This window comes from Panulirus ornatus, chromosome 13 (assembly GCF_036320965.1).
Source record: "Panulirus ornatus isolate Po-2019 chromosome 13, ASM3632096v1, whole genome shotgun sequence".
In the NCBI taxonomy this organism is placed as follows: Eukaryota; Metazoa; Arthropoda; class Malacostraca; order Decapoda; family Palinuridae; genus Panulirus; species Panulirus ornatus.
Genome location: NC_092236.1, coordinates 61,552,306 through 61,562,305, shown reverse-complemented (window position 1 = coordinate 61,562,305; position 10,000 = coordinate 61,552,306). Strand labels below are relative to the sequence as shown.

Below are 10,000 nucleotides of genomic sequence, written 5' to 3'. Positions count from 1 at the left end.
GTTATGTGATGTTCTCTTCCACACACATACGTCATGTGAAGATATTGTGCTCTACACACTAACATAACAATATTCTTATATTAAGTTTGTACAAATGTAAAACAAACTAAATCTAGTTCATATCTCAAGTTAATATCATTAGAAATGAGTGTTACAAAGTGTGACGCACTGCAGGTGCCCTGAGAATGAATGCAAGAATGAACAATGAGAGACACGTTAATTATCATAGTGTGACATATTGGAACAGTATAGTGGGAGATATACTGTATGAGTATAGTGTGAGACATACTGTATGAGTATAGTGTAGACATATTGTAAAATGTAGTGTGAGACATAGTACAGTAACATAGTGTGAAGCATACTGTACGAGTGTAGAGTGAGACATATTGCAAGAGTATAGTGTGACACATACTGTAAGACTACAGCGAAAGACATATTTTGAGTATTGTGTGAGACATACTGTAAGAATATAGTGTGAGACATGTAAGGGTATTGTGTGACATAATATAGTATAGTATAGTATAAGACATATTGTAAGAGTATATCGTGAGATATATTGTACCAGTATAGTGTGAGATATATTGTAAGAGTATAGTGTGAGACATATTGTAAGAGTATAGTATGACATATTGTAAGAGTATAGTGTGAGATAAACTGTAGGTGTATAATGTGAGACCTACTCTAAGAGTATAGTGTGAGACATACTGTAAGAGTATAGTGTGAGACATACTGTAAGAGTATAGTCTGAAACATACTGTAAGAGTATAGTGTGAGACATACTGTAAGAGTATAGACTGAAACATACGGTAAGAGTATAGTGTGAGACATACTGTAAGAGTATAGCGTGAGACATACTGTAAGAGTATAGCGTGAGACATACAGTAAGAGTATAGTCTGAAACATACTGTAAGAGTATAGTGTGAGACATACTGTAAGAGTATAGTCTGAAACATACTGTAAGAGTATAGTGTGAGACATACTGTAAGAGTATAGTCTGAAACATACTGTAAGAGTATAGTGTGAGACATACTGTAAGAGTATAGTGTGAGACATACTGTAAGAGTATAATCTGAAACATACTGTAAGAGTATAGTGTGAGACATACAGTAAGAGTATAGTGTGAGACATACTGTAAGAGTATAGTGTGAGACATACTGTAAGAGTATAGTCTGAAACATGCTGTAAGAGTATAGTGTGAGACATACTGTAAGAGTATAGTCTGAAACATACTGTAAGAGTATAGTGTGAGACATACTGTAAGAGTATAGTCTGAAACATACTGTAAGCGTATAGTGTGAGACATACAGTAAGAGTATAGTGTGAGACATACTGTAAGAGTATAGTGTGAGACATACCGTAAGAGTATAGTCTGAAACATACTGTAAGAGTATAGTGTGAGACATACCGTAAGAGTATAGCGTGAGACATACTGTAAGAGTATAGTCTGAAACATACTGTAAGAGTATAGTGTGAGACATACAGTAAGAGTATAGTGTGAGACATACTGTAAGAGTATAGTCTGAAACATACTGTAGGAGTATAGTGTGACATACTGTAAGAGTATAGCGTGAGACATACTGTAAGAGTATAGTGTGAGACATACTATAAGAGTATAGTGTGAGACATACGGTAAGATTATAGTGTGAGACATACAGTAAGAATATAGTGAGACATATTGTAAGAGCACAGTGTGAGACATACTGTAAGAGTAAAGTTTGAAACATACTGTAAGAGTATAGTTTGAGACATACTGTAAGAGTATAGTGTGAGATATACTGTAAGAGTACAGTGTGAAACATATTGTAAGTTTATAATGTGAGACATACTCTATGAGTATAGTGTGACATAATATGTAGGTATAGTGTGAAATATAATGTATGAATATAGTGTGAGACATATTGTAAAGTGTAGTGTGAGACAGTACACTAACATCGTGTGAAACATACTGTAAGAGTGTAGAGTGAGACATATTGCAAGGGTATAGTGTGACACATACCGTAAGAGTACAGCGAGACGTATTTTGAGAGTATAGTGTTAGACATACTGTAAGAGTATAGTATGAGACATGTTATAAGAGTATTGTGTGAGACATGTTGTAAGAGTATGGTATGAGACATATTGTAAGAGTATAGCGTGAGACATATTGTAATAGTATAGTGTGAAACATACTGTATGAGTATAGCATGAAACGTATTGTAAGAATATAATGAGACAAATTGTGAGAGTATGGATTAAGACATATTGTAAGGGTAGACTGTGAGATCTACTGTAAGAGTATAGCGTGAGACATATTGTTGGAGTATAGAGTGAGGCATAATGTAGGAGTATAGTGTGAGACATACTGTAAAGGAAGGGTGTGAAACATACTGTAAGAGCACAGTGTGAGATATTGTAAGACTGTAGTGTGATACATGATGTAAGACTTTAATGTGAGACATTGTAAGAGTATAGTGTGAGACGTACTGTAAGAGTATAGTGTTAGACATACTGTAAGAGTATAGTGTGAGACGTACTGTAAGAGTAGTGTTAGATATACTGTAAGAGTATAGTGTGAGACGCACTGTAAGAGTATAGTGTTAGACATACTGTAAGAGTGTAGTGAAATATATTTTAAGAATGTAGTATGAGGCATACCATGAGAGTATGGTGTGTTACATATCGTAAGAGTATAGTGTGAGACATGTAAGAGTTTAGTGTGAGACATAGTACAGGAGCATAGTGAGAAAAGATACTGTAAGAGTATTCTAAACCTTGCCTTTCTGAGTCAGGACCCCTTCCTAACCCTTGTCCTCCTGAGTCAGGACCCCTTCCTAACCCTTGTCATCCTGAGTCAGGACCCCTTCCCTACCCTTGTCATCCTGAGTCAGGACCCCTTCCTAACCCTTGTCATCCTGAGTCAGGACCCCTTCCCTACCCTTGTCCTCCTGAGTCAGGACCCCTTCCCTACCCTTGTCCTCCTGAGTCAGGACCCCTTCCCTACCCTTGTCCTCCTGAGTCAGGACCCCTTCCTAACCCTTGTCCTCCTGAGTCAGGACCCCTTCCCTACCCTTGTCCCCCTGAGTCAGGACCCCTTCCTAACCCTTGTCCTCCTGAGTCAGGACCCCTTCTCTACCCTTGTCCTCCTGAGTCAGGACCCCTTCCTAACCCTTGTCCTCCTGAGTCAGGACCCCTTCCTAACCCTTGTCCTCCTGAGTCAGGACCCCTTCCTAACCCTTGTCCTCCTGAGTCAGGACCCCTTCCCTACCCTTGTCCTCCTGAGTCAGGACCCCTTCCTAACCCTTGTCCTCCTGAGTCAGGACCCCTTCCTAACCCTTGTCCTCCTGAGTCAGGACTCCTTCCCTACCCTTGTCCTCCTGAGTCAGGACCCCTTCCCTACCCTTGTCCACCTGAGTCAGGACCCCTTCCCTACCCTTGTCCTCCTGAGTCAGGACCCCTTCCCTACCCTTGTCCTCCTGAGTCAGGACCCCTTCCCTACCCTTGTCCTCCTGAGTCAGGACCCCTTCCCTACCCTTGTCCTCCTGAGTCAGGACCCCTTCCCTACCCTTGTCCTCCTGAGTCAGGACCCCTTCCCTACCCTTGTCCTCCTGAGTCAGGACCCCTTCCCTACCCTTGTCCTCCTGAGTCAGGACCCCTTCCCTACCCTTGTACCTCCTGAGTCAGGACCCCTTCCTAACCCTTGTCCTCCTGAGTCAGGACCCCTTCCCTACCCTTGTCCTCCTGAGTCAGGACCCCTTCCCTACCCTTGTCCTCCTGAGTCAGGACCCCTTCCCTACCCTTGTCCTCCTGAGTCAGGACCCCTTCCTAACCCTTGTCCTCCTGAGTCAGGACCCCTTCCCTACCCTTGTCCTCCTGAGTCAGGACCCCTTCCCTACCCTTGTCCTCCTGAGTCAGGACCCCTTCCCTACCCTTGTCCTCCTGAGTCAGGACCCCTTCCCTACCCTTGTCCTCCTGAGTCAGGACCCCTTCCTAACCCTTGTCCTCCTGAGTCAGGACCCCTTCCCTACCCTTGTCCTCCTGAGTCAGGACCCCTTCCCTACCCTTGTCCTCCTGAGTCAGGACCCCTTCCCTACCCTTGTCCTCCTGAGTCAGGACCCCTTCCCTACCCTTGTCCTCCTGAGTCAGGACCCCTTCCTAACCCTTGTCCTCCTGAGTCAGGACTCCTTCCCTACCCTTGTCCTCCTGAGTCAGGACCACTTTGTTGTCCTTGCCTTCGTGAGTCAGGACCCCTTCCTAACCCTTGTCCTCCTGAGTCAGGACCCCTTCCTAACCCTTGTCCTCCTGAGTCAGGACCCCTTCCTAACCCTTGTCCTCCTGAGTCAGGACCCCTTCCTAACCCTTGTCCTCCTGAGTCAGGACCACTTTGTTGTCCTTGCCTTCGTGAGTCAGGAGCTTTTCTTATTGTTGCATTTTTCACTTCAGGTCATATGATGAAGGTTGGTGCAGGAGCGGTGGTGGAGCAGCGAGCCAAGTGGTTGGTGACCCTGATGGTTGTTCTCAAGATTGGAACATGTCAGGTTCTTGTGGCCACATGTTCATCTGTTGAGGGTAACGAATACTGTCAATGTAAACAGAAGGAGGCAGATCATACAGGCAGAACCATTACCATCAAGTGTGACTTTAAATATAAAGAGGTAAGACCTGCAAACTGTTACTGATGACCAGGGGTAAGACCTGGAGCTGTTAGTCATTACACTTTGATAACAGTGGTAACACCTGAAGCTGTCAGTGGCAAGACTGTGATAACAGAGGTATGATCTGGAGCTGTCGGTGGTGACACTGTGATAACAGGAGTGAGACCTGGAGCTGTCAGCGGTGACACTGTGATAACAGGAGTAAGACCTAGAGCTGTCAGTGGTGACACTGTGATAACAGAGGTAAGATCTGGAGCTGTCAGTGGTGACACTGTGATAACAGGGGTAAGATCTGGAGCTGTCAGTGGCGACACTGTGATAACAGGGGTAAGATCTGGAGCTGTCAGTGGTGACGCTGTGATAACAGGAGTGAGACCTGGAGCTGTCAGCGGTGACACTGTGATAACAGGAGTAAGACCTGGAGCTGTCAGTGGTGACACTGTGATAACAGGAGTAAGACCTGGAGCTGTCAGTGGTGACACTGTGATAACAGGAGTAAGATCTGGAGCTGTCAGTGGTGACACTGTGATAACAGGGGTAAGATCTGGAGCTGTCAGTGGCGACACTGTGATAACAGGAGTAAGATCTGGAGCTGTCAGTGGCGACACTGTGATAACAGGGGTAAGATCTGGAGCTGTCAGTGGTGACACTGTGATAACAGGAGTAAGACTTGGAGCTGTCAGTGGTGACACTGTGATAACAGGAGTAAGATCTGGAGCTGTCAGTGGTGACACTGTGATAACAGGAGTAAGACCTGGAGCTGTCAGTGGTGACACTGTGATAACAGGGGTAAGATCTGGAGCTGTCAGTGGTGACACTGTGATAACAGGAGTAAGACCTGGAGCTGTCAGTGGTGACACTGTGATAACAGGAGTAAGACCTGGAGCTGTCAGTGGTGACACTGTGATAACAGGAGTAAGACCTAGAGCTGTCAGTGGTGACACTGTGATAACAGGAGTAAGACCTGGAGCTGTCAGTGGTGACACTGTGATAACAGGAGTAAGATCTGGAGCTGTCAGTGGTGACACTGTGATAACAGGAGTAAGATCTGGAGCTGTCAGTGGTGACACTGTGATAACAGGAGTAAGATCAGGAGCTGTCAGTGGTGACACTGTGATAACAGGAGTAAGATCTGGAGCTGTCAGTGGTGACACTGTGATAACAGGAGTAAGACCTGGATCTGTCAGTGGCAAGACTGTGATAACAGGAGTAAGATCTGGAGCTGTCAGTGGTGACACTGTGATAACAGGAGTAAGACCTGGATCTGTCAGTGGTGACACTGTGATAACAGGGGTAAGATCTGGAGCTGTCAGTGGTGACACTGTGATAACAGGAGTAAGACCTAGAGCTGTCAGTGGTGACACTGTGATAACAGGAGTAAGACCTGGAGCTGTCAGTGGTGACACTGTGATAACAGGAGTAAGATCTGGAGCTGTCAGTGGTGACACTGTGATAACAGGAGTAAGATCTGGAGCTGTCAGTGGTGACACTGTGATAACAGGAGTAAGATCTGGAGCTGTCAGTGGTGACACTGTGATAACAGGAGTAAGACCTGGTTCTGTCAGTGGTGACACTGTGATAACAGGAGTAAGATCTGGAGCTGTCAGTGGTGACACTGTGATAACAGGAGTAAGATCTGGAGCTGTCAGTGGTGACACTGTGAAAACAGGAGTAAGATCAGGAGCTGTCAGTGGTGACACTGTGATAACAGGAGTAAGATCTGGAGCTGTCAGTGGTGACACTGTGATAACAGGAGTAAGATCTGGAGCTGTCAGTGGTGACACTGTGATAACAGGAGTAAGACCTGGAGCTGTCAGTGGTGACACTGTGATAACAGGAGTAAGATCTGGAGCTGTCAGTGGTGACACTGTGATAACAGGAGTATGACATAAAGCTTTCCACTGGTAAAAGTGTGACCCACTTTTTGTAACCAGAAAATGTTCATGTTGAGGAGGAGCATCGTTTGTGTGTTTGTTATCCTATATATGATGAACAATACTGAACTGTTCATTGTGTGTTTGTCATCCTACATGTTGTATGATGAACAATACTGAACTGTTCATGGTTGTAACTGTTATCTATTTTATTCTTAAGTATCTGGCTAAAGTTATTCTTATCTAGATAACTCAATTAGATTCTTTTTATGAACGTTCACTAAGTATCTGTCGTTTGAGGTAAGATTTCTGTTTATTTCTTTATGTAAAAATGTTGTGTGTCAGATTTTGCTGTAATGTGGATAATTCTATACATGTTATGTCTTCATCCATAAACCTGGGCACAGCTGAAACTTTTCAGGGTTATCTAGGTACCAGGTACAGTGCTATCCAAACCCTGGTGCATGTTTGATGGTCACCAGGTACCAAGTACTGTGCTATCCACACCCTGGTGCAGGTGTGGTAGTCACCAGTTGTCAGGTACAGTGCTATCCGCACTCTGGTGAAGGTGTGGTGGTCGATAGGTACCAGGTACAGTGCTATCCGCACTCTGGTGCAGGTGTGGTGGTCGATAGGTACCAGGTACAGTGCTATCCGCACTCTGGTGCAGGTGTAGTGGTCGATAGGTACCAGTTACTGTGCTATACACAGCCTGGTGCAAGTATGGTGGTGACTAGGTACCAGGTGCAGTGCTATCCACACCCTGGAGTAAGTATGGTAGTGACCAGGTACCAGTTATAGTGATATCCATGCCTTGGTGCAGGTGTGGTGGTGACTAGTATCAGGTACAGTGCTGTCCACACCCTAGTGTAGGTGTGGTGGTCACCAGGTACCAGGTGCAGTGCTATATACGCCCTGGTGCAGGTGTGGTGGTGCCCATGTACCAGGTACAGTGCTATCTACACCCTGGTACAGGTGTGGTGGTCACCAGGTACCAGGTACAGTGCTATCCACACCCTGGTGCAGGTGTGGTGGTCACCAGGTACCAGGTACAGTGCTATCCACACCCTGGTGCAGGTGTGGTAGTCACCAGGTATCAGGTACAGTGCTATCTACACCCTGGTACAGGTGTGGTGGTCACCAGGTACCAGGTACAGTGCTATCCACACCCTGGTGCAGGTGTGGTGGTCACCAGGTACCAGTTACAGTGCTATCCACACCCTGGTGCAGGTGTGGTGGTCACTAGGTATCAGGTACAGTGCTATCCACACCATGGCGCAGGTGTGGTGGTCACCAGATACCATGTACAGTGGTATTCACACCCTTGTGCAAGTACGGTGGTGACCTGGTACCAGGTGCATTACTATCCACACCCTGGCGCAGGTTTGGTGGTCACCAGGTACCAGACACATTGCTATCCAGACCCTGGTGCAGGTGTTGTGATGATCATTTACCAGTTACAGTGGTATCCACACCCTAGTGCAGTTATGGTAGTGACCAGGTACCAGGTATAGTGCTGTCCACACTTCGCTGCAGGTGTGGTGGTAACCAGATACCAGGGATAGTCCTATCCACGGTCTGGACATATATGGTGGGTACCAGGAAAAGTGCTATCCACATCCTGGGGCAGGTGTGGTGGTGACCAGTTACAAGTTACAGTGGTATCCACACCCTAGTGCAGTGCAAGTGTGGTAGTAGCCAAGTACCAGGTAAAGTGCTATCCACATCCTGGTGCAGGTGTTGGGTAACCAAGCACGAGATACAGAGCTATCCACACCCTGGTGCAGGTGTGGTGGTCACCAGGTATCAAATACAGTGATATACACACCCTGGTGCAAGTGTGGTGGTCACCAGGTACCAAATACAGTGATATACACACCCTGGTGCAAGTGTGGTGGTCACCAGGTACCAAATACAGTGATATACACACCCTGGTGCAAGTGTGGTGGTCACCAGGTACCAAATACAGTGATATACACACCCTGGTGCAAGTGTGGTGGTCACCAGGTACCAAATACAGTGATATACACACCCTGGTGCAAGTGTGGTGGTCACCAGGTACCAGGTCTAGAGCTATCCACACCCTGGTACAGGTGTGGTGGTCACTAGGTACCAGGTATAATGTTATCCATGCCCTGAGCATATATGGTGTTCATCAGGTACCTTGTACAGTGCTATCCACATCCTGGTGCAGGTGTGGTGGCGACCAGGTACCAGGTGCAGAGCTATCCACGCCCTGGTGCAGGTGTGGTGGTGACTAGGTATCAGGTACAGTGCTATCCACACCCTGGTTCAGGTGTGGTGGTCACCAGGTACCGGGTACAGTGCTATCCACACCCTGGTGCAGGTGTGGTGGTGACTAGGTACCAGGTACAGTGCTATACACGCCACTGTGCAGGTGTAGTGGTGACCATGTACCAGGTCTAGAGCTATCCACACCCTGGTGCAGGTGTGGTGGTGACTAGGTACCAGGTACAGTGCTATACACGCCTCTGTGCAGGTGTAGTGGTGACCATGTACCAGGTCTAGAGCTATCCACACCCTGCTGCAGGTGTGGTGGTCACTAGGTACCAGGTATAATGTTATCCATGCCCTAAGCATATATGGTGTTCACCAGGTACCTTGTACAGTGCTATCCATGCCATGGTGCAGGTGTGGTGGTGACTAGGTATCAGTTACAGCACTATCCACACCCTGGTGCAGGTGTGGTGGTCACTAGGTACCAGGTATAATGTTATCCATACCCTGAGCATATATGGTGTTCACCAGGTACCTTGTACAGTGCTATCCATGCCATGGTGCAGGTGTGGTGGTGACTAAGTGTCAGGTACAGTACTATCCACACCCTGGTGCAGGTGTGGTGGTCACCAGGTACCAAATACAGTGCCATCCACACCCTGGTGCAGGTGTGGTGGTCACCAGGTATCCAGGTACGGTGCTATCCACACCTTGGTGCAGGTGTGGTGGTCACCAGGTACCAGGTACAGTGCTATCCACGCCCTGGGCATGTCTGGTGGTCACCAGGTATCACGTACATGGACGACGTCATCACTAGTATTCCTCTACAGGATGTGCTCCTCAATAAGGAACTCTATCCGTTCCGTAACTCAAGCTTGGTGAGTGCCTACGTTAGAGTGGTGAACGCCACCAGTGTCAACGTGACGGGAGAGTTCCTGAAGGAGTGGCTGCAGGCGCCCTCCGCCGCACTGGACATATGGAGGGGAGGCAACGTGACACTCGAGTCCGTCCCTCAGCTGGACAACCTGGACACCTTCTCCATCTACAGGACCTTTGTCGGTATATACGTCCTGTATATTGTACTGGTATATACGTCCTGTATATTGTAATGGTATATACGTCCTGTATATTGTACTAGTATATACGTCCTGTATATTATACTGGTATATACGTCCTGTATATTGTACTGGTATATACGCCCTGTATATTGTACTAGTATATACGTCCTGTATATTGTACTAGTATATACGTCCTGTA

The 10,000-nt window shown here is 46.7% G+C and overlaps 1 protein-coding gene across 2 annotated transcripts in view; it reads left to right on the top strand.

Annotated features, from left to right (window-relative positions):
* LOC139752970 (uncharacterized) overlaps positions 1–10,000 on the top strand; it is a 58,430-nt gene that overhangs the window by 2,892 nt on the left and 45,538 nt on the right. For both annotated transcript variants that reach the window (XM_071669123.1, XM_071669122.1), the window contains exons 2-3: positions 4,420–4,631; positions 9,574–9,802. In XM_071669123.1, the coding sequence (XP_071525224.1) occupies positions 4,425–4,631; positions 9,574–9,802 (436 nt within the window). In that variant the 5' untranslated portion in view covers positions 4,420–4,424. The remainder of the gene's footprint in view (positions 1–4,419; positions 4,632–9,573; positions 9,803–10,000) is intronic.